The sequence below is a fragment of the Sceloporus undulatus genome, chromosome 2, assembly GCF_019175285.1.
Source record: "Sceloporus undulatus isolate JIND9_A2432 ecotype Alabama chromosome 2, SceUnd_v1.1, whole genome shotgun sequence".
Taxonomy (NCBI): domain Eukaryota; kingdom Metazoa; phylum Chordata; class Lepidosauria; order Squamata; family Phrynosomatidae; genus Sceloporus; species Sceloporus undulatus.
This window is the reverse complement of record NC_056523.1, coordinates 25,191,020-25,218,180: the sequence shown is the minus strand read 5'-3', so window position 1 is coordinate 25,218,180 and position 27,161 is coordinate 25,191,020. Positions and strand designations below refer to the sequence as shown.

At 41.1% G+C, this 27,161-nt stretch overlaps 1 protein-coding gene and 1 long non-coding RNA gene across 2 annotated transcripts in view; one reads left to right on the top strand and one right to left on the bottom strand.

The window, feature by feature from the left end:
- Positions 1–1,360: 1,360 nt before the first annotated feature.
- The window catches only part of LOC121920730 (peroxisomal acyl-coenzyme A oxidase 2-like), a 29,945-nt gene continuing 4,144 nt past the window's right edge, over positions 1,361–27,161 (top strand). The window contains exons 1-12 of the mRNA XM_042447890.1: positions 1,361–1,520; positions 4,689–4,851; positions 7,726–7,877; positions 9,232–9,339; positions 11,280–11,399; positions 13,405–13,520; positions 17,817–17,989; positions 20,247–20,409; positions 21,238–21,428; positions 23,295–23,456; positions 24,154–24,259; positions 25,362–25,579. Of these exons, the coding sequence (XP_042303824.1) occupies positions 1,361–1,520; positions 4,689–4,851; positions 7,726–7,877; positions 9,232–9,339; positions 11,280–11,399; positions 13,405–13,520; positions 17,817–17,989; positions 20,247–20,409; positions 21,238–21,428; positions 23,295–23,456; positions 24,154–24,259; positions 25,362–25,579 (1,832 nt within the window). The remainder of the gene's footprint in view (positions 1,521–4,688; positions 4,852–7,725; positions 7,878–9,231; positions 9,340–11,279; positions 11,400–13,404; positions 13,521–17,816; positions 17,990–20,246; positions 20,410–21,237; positions 21,429–23,294; positions 23,457–24,153; positions 24,260–25,361; positions 25,580–27,161) is intronic.
- LOC121920733 lies at positions 1,477–27,099 on the bottom strand. The gene is made up of 3 exons (XR_006101742.1): positions 26,924–27,099; positions 25,989–26,097; positions 1,477–1,612 (listed from the first exon to the last, which is right to left on the bottom strand). It is a non-coding gene; the product is annotated as an uncharacterized LOC121920733 (long non-coding RNA).

Sequence of the window (27,161 nt, the reverse complement as noted above, 5' to 3'; positions counted from 1 at the left end):
TCAAAAAATGACCCAAAAAAACTGTGTTGATTTAGCCACAGGTCAGTGTAAGCACTGTACTTTAACTCTTATTTAAAAAGAAACCATTCCCTGGAGAAAGATAAAAGTCTAATCTATCCTGGAAGAACTGATCTCCCTCTATTCTCTCATCCTTCTGGCCTTTAGTATGAGAATGAACATGCCTGCTGGAATTTCGTAAGTTTTTTAGCAGACCTTAATCCTCCTTTGCATATCCTCCCACCCTGAGGCCCGGCCATCAACAACAGAACAATACACAGATTAACATGGGAATCATTCCTCCAGACCCAGGGTCACACAGTATATATATATACCCACTCTCTTTCAGGTCAGCATTCTCTGAAGATGCCAGCCACAGACGCTGGTGAAACATCAGGAATAAACTCTTCTAGAACATGGCCACATAGCCCAAAAAACCCACAAAAAACTTTTTGACACTGTTTTCCTTTACTCCATCTTTTAGATTATGTGTTTGCGCTCCTAAATTTTATCTTTAACTTATCCATGGGTCATACCAAACACCATAATTTGAACCCCAAAATTTGCTCTCCACTTATACATGATGTTGACCTACAATTGAGTATACACACAGTACAATTAATTGTGTTTTCAGAGATCATATTTACACATCCATTCATAGACACCCACAAATTACAAGCAATTCTGTGCAATGGTGCATTAATTGTGAGGAACAGCATGCCAACAGATTAGTGTCATCTAGGATAGCAAATGAAGTGTTAGAGGTCATTTCGCCCAACCTGAAAAGTGTTAAGATACTGTACTGCATGTAGTCTAAAATATTCTGGCCAAAGATTTCAGGTAGGAAAATGGAACTCTCTCCAAAAACAGCCTTATTATCTCTTACTGGTTAGTGACCTTAATGCATACACAGCTAACCCTACACCTAAGACTCTCTTGCCTCAGAGGGTGGAACTAGGTCTAATAGCTTTAAGTTACAAGAAGGTGGCTGTTGGTTGAACATTAGAAGGAACTTCTTGACAGTAAAAGCAGTTTGGCAATGGAATCAGTTGCCTAGATTGCTTATGGGGTCTCCTTCTCTGGATGTTTTCAGAAGGAGGCTGGGCAGTTACTTACTGGGAATGCTCTAGCTCACTAGAGATCCTGCATTGGGCAAAGAGTTGGACCTGATGACCTATAGGGCCCCTTTCAGTGCTATGATTCTATGATTGTACCAACATTGTTTCCTACCTTGAACAAACGGAAAAAAGATTAAGATCCACAGACAAATTATCTATAATGAAAAACATCTTCATTATTAGGCCTCAGAAGACCCTCAGATAACTGATTGTGCTGTGACTTCAGTGCTCCTTCAACATTCACAATGGCAATGTGGAATGTAAATACAATTTCACCAAATTTCACTGGACAGCATGTGAACCCTGACCTGGCTGCAGAAAGGCAAAATCCCTCATTCAATGTAGAACGGCTTACCAATATACTGGATGGAGGTGCTGAGTACACCAAGATCCGGAGGTCAGTTGGTGAGTAAACCACTTTGGAAGAACTCATGCCATGGCTTGCTTGTCTGATGATTCTCTGTTATCTGACTCTTGATGTCTTCTCCATAATGTTGCTGCATACAGAGAGAGAAAGGAAGAGAGTTTCATAATTGCTATGATGTTTGGCTGCAGCATTAAAGCCAAGAACTAAAAATTAGAAGTCATGCCAGATATCAGAACATGGGCAGAACTCAGTTTATGAGAGAGTTTTAAAAGGGAGGAATGTCTGGCCCTTTTTGTTAAGGAGGGGAAAAAATCCACCAAATGTGTGGTGTTTCCACATCTGAGTCAGAAGAAAAAGAGAGTTGTAGGAGCTTATAGCTTGGCTTATTAAACTGTCTTACTTCTACCTGGTTTAAGGCTTAATTCGGGCAACATCCTGATCTTATCACATGCTTTTAACCACAAAATTTGCTGCCTAAATACAACCTGAGTCCATCCCTGCTTGCAGAGCTGCTCCTCCCAGCTCTTTTTGGATCCAGGAGTTTTCTGATTTAAGAAAATGGCCACCAGAGTGGTTCTGCAAGTGAAGGTGGACCCGGGATGTATTTGGGCAGCAAATTCAGCAGTAAAAAAGCTTGTGATAAGATCAGGATGCTGCCCGATTTAAGCCTTAAACTGGATAGAGTTGAGCCAGTTTAATAAGCCAAGCGATAAGCTACTTGGACAGAAACATTTATTGTCAGAGGAAGAATTTCTGTGTCCTGCACTGTTTTTGTTCTTTCTGTTCTCTGGGCACTTCTGCAGGCAGCCCTGGGAAACCCTTGGGAGGCTACCCCTCATCACTGCAGGCAACACTAAAAAGTGAGACCATGGATGGGGAACCTTGGTCCTCCAGATCAACTACTATTCCCATGATGCTTCACCACTGGCCAGACCAGCTAGGACTGATAGCTTGGAGAGATCAGGGTGACCAGATGCCATAACCACAAAGGAGGACAAGGCCCCTCCAAATGTGGGACATTCAAGAAAAATGGAAAGCGTTGCAAAAGAAAAGCTAAATATAAACTCATGCTTCTTACTTGTGCTGAAAATGGAAGCCATTTTGAAATTCCTCTTGGACAGAAGGTTGAAATGTAGAACATGTCCTGGAAAAGGAGCATGTCTGGTCCACCTGGGAGAGCTACAAACTCCCCAGCTCTGAGCTGGACAGACCAGTGGTCTGACTCAATAGGAAGCTGGGATGGTTGATTGTTGGGCAGTTTGTGTAGGTTGTGTTGCAGAGGAAGAGCCTCAGGTGTGTGAGCAGGGAGGGGTGAGCAAGTGAGTAAAGAAGACCATTGCCATATGTTGGCTGCTGACTGTCTGACTGGGGAAAGTTGGGATCATGGCCATAGACTCAAGGGGTGCATCTACATGGTAGAAATAATGGTGTCACTTTAAGTGCTGTAGCTCCATCTTATGGAACCCTGGGATTTGTCGTTTTACAGCCTTTATCTTTCCCTGTCAGAGAGCTCTGGTACCTCACAAAACTATAAATCCCAGCATTCTGGAGCCATGGCAGTCAAAGTGGTATCAAACTACATTATTTCTACAGTGTAGAAGTGCCCTTGATGGCTGTGGGTGAAGGGCTTAGACTAGGAGACTCAGAGGGCAGGGAACAACACCTGGCCTCCTATTTATATCTGTGGAGACTTGTTAAAATCTAAGATATAAGGAACAGTGAACAATAGCCACAAGAGTTTACCATTCTTTGAGTCAGCTTGTTCTGTTTAATAAATTGTCTCCTAAATAATTATTGTTCACCTCTGTTTGACTATTTGGCCAAGGGGTCAATGGCATTGGCAGAGCAATGCAGGTGGAAACTTTTGGAGGGGGGACATTAAGGGTTACCTGCAATTCTTGATGAGGGTAGAAAACCAAAGAAGGTCTGAGGGATCATGGAAGATTCCCCAGCTTGCAGAACCCACTTCTTTTAGATTAAGGAGGACACTAAGTATTTGGCTTGAAGACTCCCCTAACCTTAACATTAACCTGCTTGATCCTTGCTTGGTGCATGTTCATTAAATCAACCTCAATAAACTGTGTAGTTTACCTGACTTATTGCGAGCACAGTCCAGTGATTTTCTTGCTATCAGATCTGAATTTCTTTCTGTTCAAAGTACTCCCAATCAAAATGGAAACAATATTGGTGGTATAGGTGGATAACAGGGCCTAGAAATACCATGAAGGCACCAGATATTGTCTGATCTTGGAAGCTGAGCAGGGTCAGCCTTAGGCTGCATCTACATTGCAGAATTAATGTAATTTGACATCACTTTAACTGCCATGGCTCCATCTTACAGCATTCTGAGTTTTATGGGGCACAACTCTTTAGCAGAGAAAACAAGACTAAAGACCTCCCTGAATCTAGTTCCAGTTAGTCTCCCCTTACCCTTCGACAGCGATGGCAGCTGGTTGATGGGGTTTTAATGTTGATGCTGGGGTTGTAGTTTTGATTTTAACATTGTTGTTTGATATATGTATCTGTATTTTTATTGTATCGTAGTTTGCTGTTCACCGCCCTGATCATTGGAAGGGCGGTATACAAATAAAAATTTTATTTATTTATTTATTATTATAAAAGACCTCACAGAGAAGACTAAATATCTTATAAAACTACAAATCCCAGGATTCCATAGGATGAAGTTACAGCACTTAAAGTGGTGTCAGACCCATTATTTCTACAGTGTAGATGCACTCCCAAGACTCCCTGATTTGCCCAGCTAGTATAATGGCCAGGTTGGGATTTGCAGTGTGACTAGATGTCCTTATTTTCCAGAACATGGCCTACATTTCAGCTTTCTGTCCAGGAGGAATTCCAAAATGTCCTCCATTTTGAGCATGACTAAGAAGCATGAATTTATTATATAGCTTTTATTTGGTAATGTTCTTCATTTTTCTTGAATGTCCTACATTCTGTGGTGTCTTGTCCACCTTTGAGTTTATGACATCTGGTCACCCTTCATACAGTAACATTAACATGTCAGAGTTTTGTGCTGAAGGCATCTAGAGATTTCTGCTGTTGTTTTAAAATTTTCAAAAATTACAGGAAATGTGTAAATGAACCTATATAAGGGGTAGTTCCTTCTTTAAATGTATTTGTGAATTTCAGTGGATCATATCTCAGCTTTAGCCAACGTAAAAGAACTATGGAATATTTCCCCACAGATGCCTGGATCCAGAGTGATCCAGTATTTAGCAGAGAAAATCGGTACTTCCAAACCCAGAATGAAACCTACGAAGCTGCTGTCAGGAAGTCTTTTCATCTTGCAAAAAAGAGGAATGAAATGAAATGGACTGAAGATGGGCCTGAAATGGCGCACTGCTATAGGTATTTCCTATATCTATAGGTATTCGTGTATGAAGATGTTTCCTAAGTGAGAGCTGGGTTAACTGTCTGCAGTAAAAACAACAAAGTGTCTTAGACAAATATATATTATGACAAAATATATATATTAACCTTTAAGGAGCTAGAACGGTTCTTTAAAAACAGTAAGAAACTGAATTGTTTTTCTTAAAGCATTTGTTTTCAGCTGAAGTAAACAAAATGACTAATGAAAAGTTAGATCTCAGGTGGAAATCTGATCTCTCAAATGATGGAATATGTTCCAACACTGAGTCTAGATTTCATAGCTTTTTAGCTTAACAAGGAACACTAATTTTCTTTAGAAATCTCACATGAAACAATTACCTCATTGTGGCATTTCTACAATTAAAGTGTTTGTTTTTTTAAAATAAAAGCCAAAGAGAAACAAGAAGTGTTGCTTAAAAGAAAATATAAGACTATAATTCCCTACATTGTGTGGGATTAAGTGCCATTGAACACAGTGGGACTTTTTGATGATGATGATGATGATGATGATGATGATGATGATGATGATGAATTTATTGCCCATCTTTCTCTCAATAATGAGACTCAAGGCCACTAATAACAGATTTAAAAGCTATGCATAGGATTACACTTTGTGGCTACAATTTTAAACACACCTTAAAACTGGTGTGAGCAATTTGTGGCCCTCTAGAGGTTTTTGGACTGCAATTCTCATGGCCTCTCAACATTGCCTAGGCTGGCTGGGAATGATGGAAGCTGCAGTGTTAGCACATATGAAAGACTACATGCTTCCCTCCTTGCATTAAAGAAAAGTAAACTTCATTGAACATAGAATTCAAAGACATAGCTGTGTTAATAATAGTAACAATAATAATAATAAAGTTTATTTATATTTCCCGCCTCTCCCACAGATCGAGGCGGGATTACATCATTATAATTATACAAACACAAAATACAATCAATAAAACACTAATGCTGAATTAACCAACATTCCTATTAGTTCTCTAAAATAGCAATTCATCAATTAACCAACAATCATAGTCAAAAGTGGAGCAATCGTCATAACCTTTTATATGGAGTCCAGTGGATAAGCCCGCCAGAAGAGATACGTTTTGAGTGCCTTCTTAAAGGCCTCTAAGGTATTGATGAGATGGATCTTTTCTGGTAGGCTATTCCATAATTTTGGGACCGCATCAGTAAATGCCCTACGGGAGGCTGACATTAACCTGATATTATGATGTTCTAGTAAAAACTTCCCAGATGTTCTGAGAGGGCAGGGCGGATTATGTAGGCATAATTTGGGCCTGAGCCATGTAGGGCTTTAAAAGTAAAAACCAACATGTTGTACTGCGCCAGGAAGCTAACTGGCAGCCAGTGAAGAGATTTCAATACTGATGTTATATGGTCAAACCTAAATGTCCTGGTGACCAATCTGGCTGCCGCATTTTTTATCACGGTTATCTTTTGAACCAATTGAAGCTTCTGAACTTGGTACAAGTGTAGACCCAAACAGAGCGCATTCCAGAAATCTAAGCGAGAGAATACCAGTGCTTCAGGGTCCTTTCAGTCCAGGTAAGGAAGCAGTTGGCGTATCAACCAAAGCTGATACCAAGCACTCCTGGCCGTCACATTTATCTGATGTCAGCTGCAGAGACAGATCAAGGAGTACTCCCAGACTACGGACCTCATCCTTTAGGGAAAGTGTGACCCCATCCAGGACTGGCTGGCAAATCTCCATCCCTGGACTTGGGGAACCTATCGCAAGTACTGTACCTCCATTTTCTTTGAGTTTGTTTTCCCTCATCCAGCCTATTACCAACCCAAGACAGGCATCCAGAGGAGAGATGCCATCCCTAGTCACTGCAGTAGTCAGAGACATAGAGAAATACATTTGGGTGTCATCAGTGTACTGGTAACTCCATGTCCTGTGTCTCCGGATGACCTCTCCCAGCGGTTTCATGTAAATGTTAAACAGCATGAGGGACAGAATGGCACCCTGAGGGACGCCAGATGTCAGCTCTCTCTTGGAAGAGCAGCTGCCTCCCAGCCCCACCATCTGGAATCTACCCGAGAAGTAGGACCGAAGCCACTGGAGCACAGTGCCCCCAATGCCTAACTCCCTCAGGCATTCCAGAAGGATACCACGGTCAATGGTATCAAATGCCGCTGAGATGTCCAAGAGCACCAACAGGGTCACACTTCCCCCGTCGATGCCCAGACAGAGATTATCGAATAAGACGACCATGGCAGTTTCAACTCCGTATCCCATCCTGAAGGCGGTTTGTTACTCTGGATAGTTATGTAAAGAGGTATTGTAGCACCTTTGAGACTAACTAACTGAGGCTGCTGCCAGCCACACTGGAGAAATAATGCAGTTTGACACCGTTTGAACTGTTATGGCTCCATCCCATGTAATTCTGGGATTTGGTAAGTTAGGGTTGCACCAGTGCTTTGTGACAAAAAAGGCTAAATATCTCACAAAACTACAAATCCCAGAATTCTATAACATTGACCCATGGCAGTTAAAGCAGTGTCAAACTGCATTAATTCTATAGTAAGGATGCAGCCTCAGAGAAAGAAAGAAGTTAGTAGCATAAGCTTTTGTAGACTTGCATCTAAGGAAGTAGACTGAAGTCTATGAAAGCTTATGCTACCAATTTCATTCTTTATTTGGTTAATCTCAAAGGTGCTACAATTCCCTTTTCGTTCAACATAGTGAGACTTACATCTGCATTAAATATGAAAACACTGTACTGGCTATTGTCTGACTGCAATTTTGGCTAACCTTCTCTTGCAGTTTTGCACTTCTGCCATGGTCCCATGTTTGAGGGCAAATTTCTGGAACATAACAGCATTTTGTATATTCTTTTGCAGAACTCTTAGTCCTGATTTGGCATTGAATGCACACCCATTCTTTGTGAAGTGCATTTTAAATCTGGGCACAGATGAACAGATTGCCAAGTGGATCCCCTTGGCAGAAAAGTGTTACATCATAGGAGCCTATGCCCAAACTGAGTTGGGACATGGTAAGTTCTCTATGTGTTGTTGCTTTACAGACCTATGAAGCTAGGCAGGCTTTAGTGCCAAGAATACACCCAGTTGGATGCCCCAATTATTTTTTCATGGGCTTTTCGCCAAATTTGAAGGAGTTATTTGAAATGGTCTGACCGAATATATAGGCTACGTGGCATATATGGAATTTACTCATGGTGCTCCAGTTGTTTGTCCGTTCATGCAGCGTAGTATGTTTGGCAGCTAATAGAAAGGAGCAATATAGAGAGTATTTGAGCACCTTAAGAGGGAGGCACTCATCCTCTAGACCAGCAGTACTTTGAGATTCTGTTGATGAAAAGTCATGTGTGCACAAACAGACTTTGTTTTCAGGGAGAGAAAATAAATATACTGATATCTATTCTGTGTGTGTGTGTGTGTGTGTGTGTGTGTGTGTGTGTATGCGTGCAAGAAAACAAACAATAAGGCAAATAGGAAAGCTAGGCTTTTATCCCAGTTATGGCCACTGTACATTTGTTACATCTGTCTTTCATACCATCCAACTGTCCCAGATTGGTAGGAACAGTCACAGTTAATCCCCCTTTGCCCTGTTTTTTCAACTGCTCTGAAAATGTCCTACTTTCCCTCTCCTCCTACTTTCCCTTTTCTCCCCACCTTACTTCAATTGCTACAAACAGTTCAAAGTACAAAAGTACCCAGCTCTGCAGGGAGAGAGGAGAGGAGGGGGCAAAATCTTGTCCTTCCCAGTAGGCTCACGCAAAATCAAATTGCTGCAGCCTCTTCAAGCTGGTGTGTTCTTCCTCACATGTCCTCATTTTCATCTGTGAAATGTTGAAGAGTATGGTCTTTATCCCACATAGCCTTGGGGAAGCCTGACAATATGTGTGTTGATTCATTCAAGATGTCGCCCACTTCTATGTCAATGTCACATTGGCATTCATGTTGGGCCGTAGCTAGTTCTATCATGGAAAAATTAATATTGTGAAGCTCAAAATATTTTTTCCAATGCTCTAAGGAGAATACTTACTAATTATGCTCTGTGGAGGAGGTAATCCAAAATTTGCTGATAATATTTTTTTGTCAAATTGAGTCAGTTTATGTAGATGTTCAAAGGAGGATGATAGAGGAAAATGTAATTAGGCATATTGACTAAAGCCTCATGGTGGTTTCAGGCTGTACCAGAGAGGTCCAAAATATGAAAGCTTACTTTTTACTAACATTGCTGTGAAAGTGTAGCTTGTTGTCTGGAAGAAGAAACTGGGCTTCATCCTGAAGAAAGTCTTGGATTTGTTGACCTTGCTTGTGGCTCCTAAATCTGCTCTTGCTATTCTCTGAGAAACCATGTCTTTATGCCATTTTGTTATTAAGGAACAAATCTTCGAGGGTTGGAGACAACAGCCACTTTTGATATTGCCACTCAGGAATTTATTCTCAACACACCAACCCTCTCTGCTATGAAGTGGTGGCCAGCAGACTGTAAGTAGAAAATATCCAAGGGGGTGGGGGTGGGATTTTATGACCACATCACCAGTCAACTTGGGGTTCATGTTTTCCTTTGGGTGTTTCCTTAGATGGACCTATAACTGAATTAAGATTTTCAGACCAGCAGTTAAGCGCTGGTAAATCATTTAGGAAGTGCGCATGTGTGAAAGCCTGCTGTGCTTCATAAACATCAGGGGATCATTGGCTCCCCTTCAGCGTCGCTGAATCGTTCAGGGAGAGGCAAATTCCTATGAGCGCAAAGTTCCTATTCATAGAAATTTGCCTCTCCCTGAACAATTCAGGGATGCTGGAGGGGAGCCAATGATCCCCTGACGTTTAGGAAGCGTGGCAGGCTTTCACACATGACACAGAGCTTCCTAAACTTTTGCAGCATTTTACCAACCAGCACTTAAGCGCTGGTCTGAAAATCTTTGCTGTGATACATTTCTCAGTGGAACATTGTTATATTGGAATCGTTTAGAGATCTTGTAGAGCAGTGATTCCCAAACTCTAGCCTTCCAAGTGTTTTGGACTTCTCCTCCCAGAATCACAGACCATTGGCTAAGATGACTGAATCTTCTGGGTGCTGAAGTCACAGAGAAACACCTGAGTTTGGGAATCACCACTGTATAGCAAGTGGGGCAGCTTCTGTATGTACATGGGGCCAATTTCCTAGAAGTTATGTTTTAAAACAGAGTTGTTCTTCTGATGGACTTGGGGAACACACATTTGCTTTTATGAAGACTGAGGAAATTATCACACGAGGCTTTAAAACCACTATTAAAGTTATAAAATAGCACCTTCAGCAATATTTATCACACGGCAGCATCTCCATCTGGTTGCTATCTTGGATCAGGCATTTTTAGAGTGTTCCTTTTCATTGACAGGGAAACCCCATCAATAAGCTGCCAATCATGCTGAAGACCCATTAGTCCTCAGATGCAAAATGTCACTGCTACAGCAGTTCCAATATTGCCAGTCATACAGTGTCAATATCTCCTCCTCTTGCCCTGCCCCTCTCCCCCTCACTATTCCCAAGCAAGATGGTTTCTTATGCCTGTACTGCAGCCATTCACTCAAAACCACAAGGTTGCGAGTTCAAGACCAGCAAAAGGGCCCAAGCTGGACTCAGGCTTGCATCCTTCCAAGGTCGCTAAAATGAGTACCCAGACTGTTGGGGGCAAATTAGCTGACTTGCTCATTAGCTTACTTGCTGTTCACCGCTATGATCTTTGGAATAGCGGTATATAAATAAAACAAATTATTATTATTATTATTATTATTATTATTATTATTAAATCACATTAACAAAGCTCTGAAACTGCATTAAAAATAAAAAATAAAAAAACCAAAGGCATGCTGGGTAGACAATAGAGCACAGGGGACTGTTGTGGAGACATGCAGCAATGGGTCCTTCCAAACCAGTATGTTTCCATTTTCTTTAACTAACACAGTTGTGGCAAGAACAGGGCTAGTGTGATAATGCCCATAAAGGTTTTCCATGCTTTTGAAACAGCACATTTTTGCATGCTTCAAAAATGCTTCGAAATAGAACCTTTTGCGGCCAGCACTGCAATACAGTGTTGAGCAGCAGTAAAGAGGCTGATGTAGAGTCACATAAGTAGCACATTGTCCTGCCTTCTAAAAAGCAAACGTGACCATCAGGTTTGAAAATCAGGACTTTGGCTATGTTCTTCATCATCCTCTTTTAAAGACAGCTAGAAGTGTTAAATGGAACCCCTTTTCTACTCTTCTCCAGATGTTGTTGAACTACAACTGCCAGTAGCTCTATAAAATGCTGGCAGCCATAGTCCAACAACATCTGGAGGGCTGCATTATTCCCACCCCTGGTATCACTAATGGTATGAACATTCAGGTTGACTTTTCAAACAAGTGGCAACTCTTTGTTTCTCTTGCTGTCCTCTGCCCTGCAGTGGGGCGAACATCGACCCATGCTGCTGTTTTTGCTCAGCTTTACATAGAAGGAAAGTGTTATGGCATGCATCCATTCCTAGTGCAGATCCGCAGCCTCCAAGATCATTCTCCAGCACCAGGTAACTAACTCCAGGAGGCCTTGGGAGGGTAGTTCAAGCACCAGTTTCCATGTTTGTATACTGTGACTGCAGTTTTCTGCACAATAGTGAAAGGTGTATAAAGTACACTTTTATGAAAGAGATAGATATATACAATGTATATGCCAGTGTAGTGTTATATTGTTGTTGTATGGCTTCAAGTTATTTCTGAGGTATGGCAACCCTAAGGCAACCTATCATGGGGTTTCTTGGCGATATATTCAGAGACGGTTTGCCAGTGCCTTTCTCTGAGGCTGAGAGAGTGTGACTTGGCCCAAGATCACCCAGTGGCTTTCCATAGCTAAGTAGGGATTTGAATCCTGGTCTCCTGGAATCCTAGTCCAACACTCAAACCACTACCATAACATGCTCACTTTATAGTCTGTACACACTTAAAACAAGGAAAAGAGTCCCCAGAAATTTCAAATGAAGGAATCTCTTAGGGACTGTACAGACAGCCTGACAGGGGCAGCGCTATGCCATTCCTGGAAGTGCTGGATTGGGGATGCGGCAACCACACGCCATGCCTAACCTGATGTAAAAAGGAGCCGCGAAACATTGGCTCCTACTTGCGCCATACAAGAGGCAACATAAGCGCCCCAGCGCGGTATTATGACACCACTTGTACGCAGCGCCATCATCATCTGGATGGGCATGCACCATGATGGCAGGCGGGTGGCAACAGTAGGGCTTTGAGCATGTAAATGCTCAGCCCTACCTGAGCCCTAGTTTGCCTGCAGGCCAGCACAAAGTGCCTGTCTGTACAGGCTCATAGACAATTTAGTGGATTCTGAAAACAAATGATTAAGAGACTATGGAATTTTTCCCCTGATTATGTTATATATTGCTGTTTCTGGAATGTACTGTTAACATACAATTACACTTATACAGTGGGCCCTCCCCTTACAGGGGGGATCCATTTCGGATCCCCCGTGTAAGGGAAAATCTGAGTATTCTCGTGCTCCATTGGAAACAATGGGGGACGTGCTTACGGCTTGGGGTGGCTCGTGCACCATAGGCATGAACACCATTGCTTTTATAGTTATGCAGTTTCTGCATATGCTGGAAGCCGCATATAGTGCGCTCACGTATGGTGCAGGGCCACTTTATATAGTTATAATTAAGCTTGAAGAAAGCATAATGTCCAAAAAATTGAGGTCTTTTTAATGAAAAGATTGAGAGAAATTCTAAGTCCCCAATAAACTTTTAATTTTAAAATCCTTTCTATTTCCTTTTTTTAAAATCAAGGTCTTACCATGAATAGTCCTTATACTCTCCAGTTCCCATAGTATTAGGTCTATAGCAGACTGGTTTTGTTCCACAAAATGAGTCACTAAAATACAGCTACTCTGCAGCTTCTTGGGTTGCAAAGATGTTCCGCCATTCCATTTTTAGGATACTTCATTTTTGAACACATAATTATTTTTATATTTCTTATCTTTTAGAAAATCTTCGAATCCTATATTTATTTGCACTGAATAATGTACAGTCAGCTCTCCATTTTCACAGGGGATCCGTTCCGGACCCCCCCCCCCCCTGAAAATGGAGACTCACCGATATTCAAGCCCCATAGACTTGAATGGGCTGCGTGCCTATAAGCGTATGCAGGGCGTGTACTGCGGGGTCTCATGTCAATGAAATGGTTGGAAATGTGCCAGGTGACCTACAGTTCTGGGTATAGTTGCACTTGCTGGAGTGATCTTTGGCTTCTGAATATTATGTCCTTTATGTTCCTTGTGTTGTTTTAAAAAACTATGGCCTCCTAGAACTTTTGTTGTCTGGTTGAATCCCCAAACTGTCCAGTTTCATCTTTAATAATGGATGGGTTGCACAAAATAGCCCCAGTAGGGCTTCAGTATTTCTTGAATTTACCAAAACCATTCATACATCCTGGCTCCATGGTATATTTCCTTTACGAAAGTTGGATATGGTGCAGCCTGATACATGTATGTTTTTAAATGTTTTGTTTGCTATTTTTGTTCCTCAGGAGTAACAGTAGGGGATATTGGCCCTAAAATGAACTGCGACAATGTTGACAATGGCTTTCTCATGCTGAAGAAAGTTCGGGTTCCAAGAGAAAACATGTTGGCCAAATATTCTCAGGTACATTTGGCAAGAGGGAGCAAATGGGCTTATCTATATCAGAACTCTGTGCAAAACATCAAGGGCCTCTAGTAATTTTCATATGCATAGGATTTCATATGCACTCTGTCAAGGAATTTGCAAGATCGTCATCAGTTTCCTTTCCTTTCCTGTTTTAAAACAAAAGAGAGGCCAGCCCCCATACTTATGGGGAAATCTTTGAAATTTTGCAACAACATTGAATGCTCAAACCTCTGAGACTGGAAGCCTTGCCAAAAGTATAACGGAGGTGGGGGATGGGGGTTAAAAAGGATCACAGTTTTGGGAGAAAGATGATATAATAAATAAATTTCTCCCATAAGTATTTTTTTGTTAACTGCCCTTGAGTCCATCTCGACCCATGGCAACCCTATGGATGAGACATCTCCAAGACCCTCTGTCCTCCACTGCTCTGCTTAATTCCTGCAACCCCATAAAACCTGTGACCTCCTTAATAGAGTCCATCCATCTAGCATGCAGCCTTCTTCTCTTTCTACTTCCCTCCACTTTTCCTAGCATTATTAGTTTTTCTAGTCAGTCCTCCCTTCTCATGATGTGGCCAAAGTACGACAGCCTCAGTTTTGTCATCTTGGCTTCCAGGGAGATGTCTGGCTTGATCTGGTCTAGGATCCATTTGTTTGTCCTTTTGGCTGTCCATGGGATCTTCAGCACTCTTCCCCAGCACCACATCTTAAATGAATTGATTTTCTTCCTATCTTCTTACTTAACTGCCCAGTGCTCACATTCATACATGGTAATAGGGAACACAATGGTTTGTATGATTCTAACTTTTGTGCTCAGTTGTATACCTTTGTATTTTAGAATCTTTTCTAGTTCTGTCATAGCTGCTTCCATTCTTAATTTTCTTCTGATTTTCTGGCTGCAGTCCCTGTTCCTATCAATGTTTGATCCCAGATATGAGAATTCTTTTACTATTTCTATTTCCTCGTTATCTAGGTTAAAATTGTGTAGATTCTCATGGTCATTATTTTTGTTTTCTTTATGTTCAACAGTAGACCTGCATTTGCATTTTCTTCCTGATCTTCCTTAGTAGGTGTTCCAGGACCGTGAGGTTTTCTGCTACTACTGTGGTATCATGTTCATATCTTAGGTTGTGGATATTCCTTCCTCCTACTTTCACTCTTCCTTCTTCTGTGTCCACCCCTGCTTTTCTTATAATATGTTCTGCATACAAGTTGACCAGGTAGGGTGATAACATGAAGCCTTGTCTGACCTTTTGCCAATTGGGAACATTCTGTTTCTCCATGTTCTGTTCTAACAGTAGCTTCTTGTCCATCAGGACTATCAGATGTGTTGGAACTCCCATGTCTTTAAGAGTGTTCCATAGTCTTTCATGATCTATGCAATTGAAGGCTTTGCTATAGTTCGTAAAGCACATACTGATTTTCTTTTGGAATTCCCTGGTGTGCTCCATTATCCATCACATATTTGCAGTGTAGTCCCTAGCACCTCTTCCTTTCCTGAACTCCGCTTTGACCTCTGAGATTTCTCTCTCCATTTATGGTTGGAGTCTATGTTGCAGAATTTTGAGAATAATTTTGCTTGCGTGGGAGATCAGTGCTGTGGTCCTATAGTGTCTGCAGTCTTTTGTGTCTCCTTTTTTGTGTGTGTGTGGATAGGGTTGTATATTGACTGCTTCCAATCTGTTGGCCGTTGTTCTGTTTTCCATATCTGTTGATGTATGTTGGTTAGCAGTAGAGTTGACTCTGTTAATGTGGATTCCAGCAATTTGATTGTAACATCGTCTGTTCCTGGTGATTTGTTTTTTGCCATTTCTCTTATTGCAGATTCCACCTCACTTTTTAGAATTTGAGGTTCATCTTCATATGACTCTTAGTTCTATGTGTCCTTCATGTTGTAATCTTTTTTGTATAACTCTTCTGTGTACTGCATCCAATGCCTTTTTATTCCCTCCTGGTCTTGAATTATGTTATTTTTATTGTCATAGAGCAGGGGTCGGCAACCTGCGGCCCACGGGCCGGATGCGGCCCGCCAAGGCCTTCTTACCGGCCCCTGCGCAGTCCTGCCGCTGATTGCCGCCGATTTTCTCCGTTTTTTCGCCGCTCCAGCCGCCATTTTGTTTTTCAAAATGGCGGCCAAAGTCTCGCGTGACCTCAGGATGGCAAAGGTCACACGAGATTTCGGCCGCCATTTTGAAAAACAAAATGGCGGCGCCCATGTAGGAGGCCTGGTGCAGCCCCTGTAGCACTCCAACAGGGCTCCAGGGGCTGCAGTAGGCCTGCAGCAGGCTCCACCTCGCCTCCGCCCTCCTCCTCCTCCTCCCTAAGAGCAGGGAAAGGAGGAGGAGAAAGAAGGAAGGAGTACAGAGCGAGGGAGCCAGAGCAGTAGCTCCAGCCAAGCAAGGCCAGAGGTTGGTTCATTGGGGGAGGGGTTAGCTGGATGTTCTTTCTGCAAAATCCCCTCTGAGCACCTTGTGGCTTTTCTGGGTTGAAACTGTGCATGCTTGCTGTAGTTCATTTTCAATTGCATTTTAGTAATTTCTTTGCTTGTACCATTATTATTATTATTATTATTATTACTACTTGCCCTGGGTGTTCTTTCTGCAAAATCCCCTCTCAATGAGAAAGGGGGGAGGAGGTGGAAAGGTGAGTCATTTCAGGTCTGCCTTGGGTTTTTTCCATTATTTTTTAAAAATATATAACACTTATTTTTTGTTGTTTTATTTCATTATTTTTATTATTGCTTTTTATTTCATTTCATTATTTTTATTATTTATGAAGGTGAGACAGTGTGACTTTCCAAAGTGCTGTAACAAAGGTCTGCTGTAACAATGATAGTGGTGGTGGTGATGATGATGATGATGCTTCGGTGGAAGCTCCACCCCCAATGTGTGGCTCTGCCCCTGGAGGGTGGAAGCTCCACCCTGGCATGTGGCTCCACCCCCAGAAGGTGGCAGCTCCACCCCCAGCATATGGCTCCACCCCTGGAGGGTGGAAGCTCCACCCCCAGCTTCGGCCCCCCAGTTGTCTGAGGGACAGCAACCTGGCCCCCGACTCAAAAAGGTTGCCTACCCCTGTCATAGAGCATCCCGGTCCTTGATATGACTTTTCGTTCGATTTCCCAGATCTAGTGAGATAGATCTCTTATTCTTCCCTTTTTGTTGTTGTCTTCTATTTCTCTGCATTGGTCATTATATGTAGTAACTTTCTTTATCTTTCCGCACAAGCCATTGTACTGTTGCATTAATTGTTCTTAGTTTGTTCCTATCTCCCTTTTGTTTTTCTTCTCTTCTTTTTTTAAGTATTATGCTCTCCTAAATTCATTTGGAGGACAGGATTCTCATTTAGAGGGGCAATGCTCTTTTTTGCCCCTCCCCAATAGCCACATTTCATTGGTCCAAAACAGACAGGCCAAAAGGGCCACCATCAGACTGCATTTGGGCTATGGCATTTACATGATGCACACCCCGAATGCAGCCGGAAGCTGCCCCAGGCCCACCCCAAGGCAAAAAAATCAGTCTAACAAGGAGAAGTAAAAAACATCAATCAGGGTGAAAGCGGCCTCTGGCTGCTCCTTTTGACTCGTCTGGTTGACCTTAGTGTCTAGTTGCCAGATGACTTCCATTGTTGCTTTTAACAAGGCGATAAAAACAATCTTCTTCTGGCAGGCCTCCCCAGACTGACCTCTGCCCGGAACAGAACTAATTGCTCATCTTATCAAGCCCCCTTGGTATCACCACTTTTGTGAACTGTTTTAATTGTTGTTATGTAGTTATATGGTTTTATTGTTGTAATTTTATATTCAAGGGAGGGAGGGTTGAAGGGTTGGGGGGTCTGGGTTATTGTTTTTCTTGTTATTAATTTTTGTACAGTATTTATATTAACCTTTGCTGTTATCGCCTCGATCCTCAAAACGGAGAGGCAGGATGCAAATATTTATTATTATTATTATTAACTTGCATGTTTAACTATTTGGGCTCAAAGCTGTTATCAATACTCCCACCCCTTGGTCTGTTTTATGGTATGTCTTATATTCAAATTGTTATTCCTGCAAGTGATTCCTGCGATTAAGCTTCAAGATTATGTTGCACACAATACAGGTAAATTCTTTCTCTGTGAAACAGATTTTCCAGAGATATATTCCCAAATGTTTTGATAAGAATATAGAGCTAGACTTAGAACCAGTTTGGGGACTCCTTGCTATGGATCATGACTCAGAAGCATTGGATTCTTGTTTCTCATAATTCATAGCAGTCCCACCCTCCCTTTTCACTTCTTTTTGTTCTGTACATTCCAGGTTTTGCCAGATGGTCAGTATAAGAAACAAGGTGCTGAGAAGATTACCTATTTGCCTATGACTTTGACCCGTGTGGAAGTAATTCAGCTTGAAAATGTCCCAACCCTGATGAAGGCGTGCACCATTGCTATCCGATATTCTGCAGTGCGCCGACAGTCTGAGTTGAAACCTGGGTATGATATGAGAAAGGAGATCTGGCTCCAGTCAAGAGGACCATCATTTTCCAGCTCCTCTGTTGCTGTTCTTCTTGTGGATTTGCTTTCCTCCTTTCATCTTTTTGTTGTTTCTGGCTATTCTTTTTCTTTTCTCCATTTCCATTTATAAAGTCAAAGATGAGGATTACTGGAGGCACTGCTGAGGAGGAACTGAGAGCCTTATCACATTGCAAACAAATCCCACAGGCAAATGAAGAGGAAAGTGTTTCTTTTTCTGTCTTCACATGATGTCAAAACACTTTCATTCTCTTTCAGTCTTAAAAGCATGGGAGAAGGTGATTAAAGTGTCCCTTTGCCAAATGGATTTTTCCAACCTGGTAAAAAGGACACTTTTACAACCCTATTTAAAGATTTTATGACTGAATGAGAATGCTTCGGCATCACCCAGAGACAGAAAGAGAAATGTTCTTCTCTCTGTTTGCCTGCTGGGTTTGTTTATAATGCAATAAGGCTGTGAGTGTGAGTTCATAGTGAGTCATCCCTGGAGACACAAAAGGGAGACGGTGTTGTTGTTCTCCTATGATAGGATGGGCAATTTAATTGGATCAGTAACCACTTTGGTCCCTCCTAGGGCCCAACTTGGCCTGTACCCATCAAAAAATATGGAGGGATGGGTATATTTTCCAGAACTATAAGTGACTTGTGAATTGGAAGCACAAAAACGTCCTTCCACACACTCAATAAAACAAAACCTTCTACCTTGAATGACAACTCCGAGAATCCTGCTTCTCTTCAAAGCTTTGGTTCTTAACCTATACCTTATCCACAAAATCTGCAAATAGCCTTAGTCTGATTCTGGAAGCTAGGATTGGTGTGCTTAGCCAAGCTTTACTGACTGAACCAGAGAATGCAGAAGCCCTTCCTGTTGGAATTGGCAAATCATTTCTAATGATAACAAATGAAAATTTCTTCCAATAATCAATGTGAGGGAAGAAAATTAAAGAATCGAAGGCCTTCACCAATAATGTAGTAATCTTTCTGGAAGATCCTAAAGAATGTCTGGAAAATGTTTAGAGTAAACAAAGAAAAGTTGGCAATAATTACAAAGAATACAACAAAAATGAAATATATATAATCAAGGAAAGATTTGGTTTTCAAAAAAAAAATTAAAAGTGAAATAATTAGGGATTAATCTAACTGGTAAAAATTTGGAATTATTTGACAATAATTATGCTAAAATATGGGCCAAAATCTAAAAAGATTTTAAAAGTTGATCAGATGTAAATTTATTGATGGGGAGGATGACAACTATAAAAATGAATGTCCTGCCAAACTTTTTGTTATTTTTCAAAACCTCCCCATACTAGCAAATGAGAATCCTTTTGAAATTTGGGAAAGGAAATTTTGTTTATTTGGAAAGGGAAAAGACCCAGAATAAAAAGAAGAGTACTGCAAGATTCTAGACAGAGAGGAAGACTGGGTCTTCCAAATTTCAATTTATACTACCATGCTTGTTGTATTGCTTGGATGAAAGAATGGATCACATTAGAGGACCAAAAGCTTTTACAATTAGAAGGCCCAGATATACGTTTTGGATGGCACTCCTATTTGTGGTATAAAAAGTTGGATAAAAATAAAGATTTGGAAACCATTTCATCAGAAGAGCTCTACTAAAAGTTTGGATTAAATGTAAAAACAAGTTCTACAGAAAAATTCCAGGCTGGATCTCCCTACTAGAGACATTTATTAAAGGTGATTAGATGGGCCAGGAAAAATGGTTAATTTATAATGACATTCTGATGAAAGAAAATGAGAATTCCAGATTAAAAGCCAGAGAAGAATTACTGAACGAAGGAATTTTTTTTGTCAATGGTTCACCCATTGACAATTATATGAAAGAACAAAAATGGATCTCAAACTTGAGGATATACAATCATCACAGACAGAATTAGATAAAATCATAATTTTATCAGTGGCCGAACAAATGCAACCCATATTCAACCCAGATCCCAGCTGTGCTTACCCAGTGACTTTTCAAAAATGGCAAAATCTCATTTTTGAAAAGCTGCTGGATAAGTGTGGCTGGAATCTGGGACGTATACGGGTTGCATTTGCCCAGCCACTGGCAAGTGGAAAACACCTGGTTTTAAACTTAAATACACCATTATCCTGTCAACGATAAGGCACTTTAAAAGCAATGCAATAATCATCTGTGTTTGTCTAAACCAGTGTTTGTGTTAAGAAAAAAAAAAGGGAAAAAATTGCCTTTCCTCAGTGACCCAGAAGCAAAGATTCTTGACTATCAAACTCAGCAACAGAAGCTTCTACCTCAGCTGGCAACTGCCTACGCCTTTCACTTTGTTAGCAACTATCTGAAGGAGATTTTAGATGGAGGCTATACAGAAACTAAAGAAGGGATGTGTGGCTTGGTTCCAGAGGTACTGTAAATCTTCACATCTTTACAAAGCAAGATAAGAATTGTCAGTTATTTCAACTTGCGGTGAGGGAACAATTTTATATGCTAACAATGCAATCTTATAAATAGCATCTCAAAGGTCTCACTGTGTTCAGTGAAACTTGTGTCTGTTGTGTGCCTTCCAGTCATTTCCAACTTCATGGGGTTTTCTTGGCAAGATTTATTCAGAGGAGGTTTGCCATTACCTTCCCCTGAGGCTGAGATCATGTCACTTGCCCAAGATCACCCAGTGCACTTTATGGCCAAACTGGGAATTGAACTCTGGTCTCCAGAGTCATAGTCCAACACTCAAACCACTATGCCATGCTGGCTCATTTAAGTGTGTAGTAGCTTGCAACCTAAGCTGTGCTCCACCTATTAATGAATTCTCATTAAAATGTGATAAACAAGAAGTGGCCATACTATTTTCTACTAGAGAGAAGAGATGATGGTGCCCCTTCCTCTTCCATGTGTGGTAGCTGACAAAACTTCAGCCTCATTTAAGAAATTTTATGCCAATTATATCATTTACTAAATTCTAAAGAAATACAGTTTATTTAGATGGGGAGCCTATGCTAAGACCTAAGAGAAAGTAGCATTAATTCAGATATGAAAAATGACCCATTGGTCAATGTTAGGAAAGCAATGTATATGAAGTGACATAAATTTAATTTTCCCTGATGCAGAGAAGCTAAGCCAGTTGAAAACCATTTGGAGCTCTTTTTATAATGCTGCAATTGCAGATGATTTGTATTGTTCACAGAAATTTGCATGCTCTTAGTTAACACCAGTATTTCTGCTTTATTTGCAGCTTCATGCACTTATTTCAGGCCTTAAAGCGATAGCTACAGACTATACTTCATCCGGTGTGGAGGTGTGCCGGAAGGCCTGTGGAGGACATGGATACTCTCTTCTCAGTGGTTTACCTTCCCTGTACACTAAAGTGGTTTCATCTTGTACTTATGAAGGTGAAAACACTGTTCTCCTTTTACAGACAGCCAGGTAACTTCACTAAAATATAGTCAAGATCTTAAGGCAGACCTAACATGGGGTTTTCTTGACAAGATTTGTTCAGAGGAGCCATTGTCTTCCCTTGAGGCTTTAATGGCCAAGCTGGGAATCAAATCCTGGTCTTCAGTGTCATAATCCAACACCCAAACCACTATGCCATACTAGTGGTGTGCATGAGGAGATATGGAGGAAGAGGTCAATATGTGTTGCTGAAGCAGTACTGCAACTCTCTTCTCTCTTCCAGAAACTGACCAGAAATTTGCTAGGGGTTCTCCAGAACAAAAAGGGATAGAAACTTCTGCTGTTAATAATTTCTGGGGTTTCTGCATTACAATTTAGACACTATATTCATAACCAGGAAAGTGCTTGAATATAATTTTACAAAGATAAAGGTTTTCTCTTGACAAGATTGTCTACTCGTGTCCAACTGTAAGTGGGGGGTGCTCATCTCCATTACTAAGCCAAAGAGCCAGCATTGTCAAAGACAACTATGTGATCATGTGGTCAGCATGACTGCACAGAGCGCTCTTACCTTCCCACTGAAGTGGTACCTATTTATCTACTTGCACTTTTACATGCGTTTGAACTGCTAGGTTGGCAGAAGCTGGGACTAGGGATGGGCGCTCTCCCCATCACACAGCACTTGGGTTTCAAACTACCCATCTACTGATCTTGCAGTCGCTGAGCCACAGCATCCCTTATCATTTACTACTACCAATTAATTACAACAGTTAACAAAAAAACTTCTTTTTACAAAGTCTTTTTACTTCTACCTAGCTCCCCTTTCTTCCTTGTCGTTCGCCTAGCTAGAGGTTTGGGTTTGTTTGTTTTTAGCAACATCGGCTTTGGGATGGGAAACACTGGGAAACAAAAAATTCCAGTGTTGGGGTGCAGAAGTATGTTGTGAACAATGCAGTAAATACTGAACAGGAGTCTACTTGAACCAATCCAACTGTGTACCTCCTTACAGCAGGCAAGGTAAGCAGCACCTGCCTTTAGAATCCCTTACTAAACATGTATGAGAAGCAAAAGAGAAAGAAGGGGAGAGCAGCTAAGCCTCACTAGCTATCCCCAACATGTCAACAACATGTCAACAACATGTCAACAAGCATATATCTATAAGTTTAGCCAACAAAATGGAAATTATTAGAAAAGTGGAGGCTGGTGAAAGAAAAAATAATCATACCTGGATACATTTTGGAAGAAGCCTTGGAGTGGTTTCGAGAAGTTTTCAAATGTTTTTCTTTACTCATGCAGTGTTTACCTGACCTGGTCCTGGTTGTTTCATTTCACATGTGCATATCTTTCGTTCTGAATAAAATGTCATCTGAGACATGTTCAAGCTGCTCTTCTTTTTTTGTGGTGTCAGAACCTATCCCAATTCTTGCTGCCTCTGATACCAAAGTTTCTATTAAGAAAATAATGCCCAGGAACACATTTTGCTTTGTTAACTGAGGTATACCTGTTTAGTGTTCCAGTAATCTGTATTATGAGCATATGGAAACTTTAGACAAAATTGTATTGGTCTATTAGCAGAATGCAAATCTTCACCACTGTACTAACACAGGCACCTTAACCACCTTAACCACCACTGGTTAAGGGAGAAGGTTGCTCTGTCTTCCCCAGGTGGGGAACGTATGTTCTTGTGCAAAATAAGTTCTTGTGGCAGTATAACCAGGAGTTATGCCAGGATGAGCCACCAAAAGGATTCTTGTCATATTATTATTTTACTGTTATCTTATCCTATTCTATCCTTTTTTTTAACACCTGAAAAAATAAAGGTTACAAAATGATATATGGTTCACAAATTGATTTGGGATGGCAATTTGTCTCAGTTTTCATTATCTTTCTCCTTAGGTTTCTGACAAAATACTTTGGGATTGCAAAAAAAGGCCAGCCTGTCCCTCCAACAGTTGCCTATTTATCTTCCAAACACTTTGGAAAATGCCAAGCCCAGGAAAAGAATGATTTCCTAAATCCTGATGTTTACACTGATGCTTATCAGCAGCGAGCCTTCAGGTTGGCATGAAGACTCTAGAACCCAATGTTCTCTTGATATGTCTGCTTGGATGATTCTCATGTCCCACCCTTAGATTCAGGATGTGTGCCAACAGATCAAGTGTAGTGCACTGGTTGAGAAGAGAGGTCTTAGGACAGGGGTGGGAAAACGTATTTGACCTGGGGGTCAAATTCCAATTTGCACAGAGTCTCTGAAACTGCATAATAGCAGTGGGAAGCGTTAAATCCAAGGGGACAGGCCAAGAACAAAGCAGGCAGGACTGTGACTGACTGACAGTCATTTATGGTTATTATTATAGCAAAGGGTGTTGTATACAGTTAGTAAGGAAATATAGCTATAGTTTTTTGTGAGTTTTTTTTTTGGCTATGTGGCCATGTTCTAGAAGAATTTATTCCTGATGTTTCCTGATGTTTTGCCAGCATCTGTGGCTGGCATCTTCAGAGAATGCTGTGTGACCCTGGGTAGGGAGAACTGATTTCCATATTAATCTGTGTATTGATCTATTGTTGATGGCCAGGCTTTAGGGTGGGAGGATATGCAAAGAGGATTAGTGTCTGCTAATTGGTGAGCATTGTCTGCTGGGAAAACCCCTGACCCTGGGTGGTTTCTCATTTGCATTTGCTGATGTATAGCTAGTTGCACTATTATTTGACATCCTTTTTGTCTGTATTTGCCATTCTTCATTCCTACCTACAGAATACTACAAAGTGCAGCAATCAAATTCCAGAGTTTGGTTCACTTAGGAATTGCAGAACATGAAGCCTGGAACAGGTGCTCTGTCCAGCTCGTCTGGGCTGCTATGGTTGGTATTCATTTTGCCTTTCAGCACAGGCTGAAGTTGTAGCTACTCAGAGACATACCAGGGGAAAGGAGCTCCACTCAGTAGGAGTTTGAGTCCTACACACTCTTCAGCCATCTTAATATTTTAATGCTTTGACTGAAGACAGTTGATAGGAACTTTGACTTGAACTCAGAACCTAGAATCTACCTTCCATGCACAGAATGGCCCTGCTCACAAAAAACACTGTACCCAATTTTGCCCCTTCTCCCCCTTGTCCCAAAGAGCAACTCGTCCCACTCATAAGGGTTCCCCAAACCTCTACGTAGCATAGGTTCCCTAAGCAAGAAGGAACAAGCTGAGGAGTCCTCTCCCATCAGTTAGACCAGTTGCACTGGTCTAAATCAGAATTGTTGGTAACTGCCCTCGAGTCGACATTGACCCATGGCGACCCTGCTGACACCCTGTCCTCCACTGCTCTGCCTAGCTCCTGCAAATTCGTAGTCATGATTTCTTTAATAGAGTCCATCCGTCTAGCATGTGGCCTTCCTCTTTTTCTACTTCCCTCTGCCTTTCCTAGAATTTTTTTTACCAATGATTCATGCCTTCTCGTGATATGGCCAAAGTACAACAGCCTAGGTTATGTCATCTTGGTTTCTAGGGAGATTTCTGGCTTGACCTGCTTTATGACTAATTTGTTTGTCTTTTTGGCTACCCACAGGATCCTCAGCACTCTTCTCCAGCACCATATCTCAGCTGAATTCATTTTCCTCCTGTCTCCTTTCTTAACTGTCCAGCTCTCACATCCATACATGGTAATAGGGAATACATTGGCTTGTACAATTCTAACTTTTGTGCTGAGTTATATATCTTTGCATTTTATGATCTTTTCTAGTTCTTTCATAGCTGCCCTTCCCATTCTTAATCTTCTTCTTATTTACTGGATGCAACTGGATGCAACTGAGTAAATGCAGACTTGAAATCAAAGCCCCATAATGCAGGAGTTACACCTACTTTCTTCATGCCTTTGTTAAATCCACTTTGAGTGTATGTAAAATGCTAATAATCATTCTGCATGGAGGTGTCCTATGTGGGATGTGTATCTGATTGTTGATTTTTTTTTCAGGCTCACAGTCACTACATTGTGGTGAAACAGTTTGTCAAAGCACTGCAAAGGTATGAAGAAGAGGTTGCAATACACAGGATCCTCAAACATCTCTGTGACCTTTTTGCACTGCATGGGATGTTCTTGAATATGGGAGATTTTATGCAGGATGGCTATCTTTCCTCAAAGCAAACTGCCATGGTGACTGAATCCTACTTGGATCTCCTGTCTGTCATTAGGTAAGAGGATTCTCTTGTTTCAAAACAATGCATTTTGCTTCATGTTTCTTTCATGCAACCATTATTGATATCTCCATTCTAAGCTACAAAATTACCTCTCATTTTGGACTGGTGAAGCCGGAGGCTCACATATTTCAGGAACGGCTGTAGGAGACATAGCTGGCTACTGTATTTTCTTCATAAAGCTACTTTGTACCTCCTTTTTGCTAGAGGTGGAACCATAAAGTACCAGAACCTGATGGCAGCAGAACTCCCTTCACCCCATGTGCACATTTATCTTTTGCTCTGAGGCTGAATGTTGGAGGTTGGAGAGCAGTAGAGTCTTCTCTTTCTGCTCTAGGTTTCTTTGCAAAAACACCTGCTACAGTACAGTACAGCCCCCTGGTTGCAGGGTAAAGTGAGTGATCACCTCCAGGGCTGGGCAATATGTGATGTCCATCCATATGTTGCTGGGCTGTTGCATTGCACCAAGGAGCCTGTTCTATCCAGGTTTTAGCTCAGCCAGATTCAGATATTTCCTGAAACAAAATGAGACCACTGATGCTACAAATTCTATTATTATTATTATTATTATTATTTGACAACAAAAAGAAAAATTATAACAAAGTAATAAATTTATTTAAGTGCAAAACAGTATAATTATTCAGATTATCTTTTCCGTTATCTATTTTATTGTTGTCTATATTTTCCTACTATCTATAACCCTCCCACCCAGTAACATAAAATTGATAGTCTGGTATATTTTTAAAGCATTTAATTAATCATTATATTCTTCTTGTATCCAATCATTTCAGCAGTGATCCGCTTTATCCCAGTACTGTATATATCTACTATTCTTTATCCATCCATACATTTATTTCCTGCTGGTGGGTGTGAGCTCTTTTAAATATTGCATTTTCATAGAATCACAGAGATGGGAAGGGTTCATATGGACATTAGCTAGAACATCTCCAGCAGATAGCTGGCCAACCTCTTTTTCAAAAATGTTCAGAGAAGGAGACCCCACCACCTCCCTGGACAATTGATTCCATGCCAAACTGCTCTCACTTTCAAGAGGTTCCTTCTAATGTTCAATCAAAATTGACTCTCCTATAACTTAAAATCATTAGACCTAGTCTTACCCTCTGAGTATCACAACTCATTTTTTTATTTAACGGTAGCATCCACCATCATTATGCTTAGATCACCCCAACTCAAAGGTTTCTAGCTATGACTCTGAATACCATTTTGCACCCACCCATCCCAATTTTGTTGTCCTCACAACAATCCTGTGTGAGGTCAGACTGAGAGAAGCAGCAGGCCAAAAGACATCAATAAATTTCATGAATGAGTGGAAAGTCAAACCTGTATCTCTCAAGTCACCCTTCATTCTAGTCATTGTACCATAATGGCTCTCAAGATACTGGGTGCTATGGCCATCCAGTTTCAAGGCTCTCTGGTAGGAGATTTGAGACAAACCTTCAGACGCTGGAGGACTTCCATCTGTAAGAACAGAAACATCAGACTCAATGAACCAGTATTCTAACTCAGTATAAATCAGTGTAATATGCTCCTAAGGCTCTCTTCTTTCAAAGCCACTATT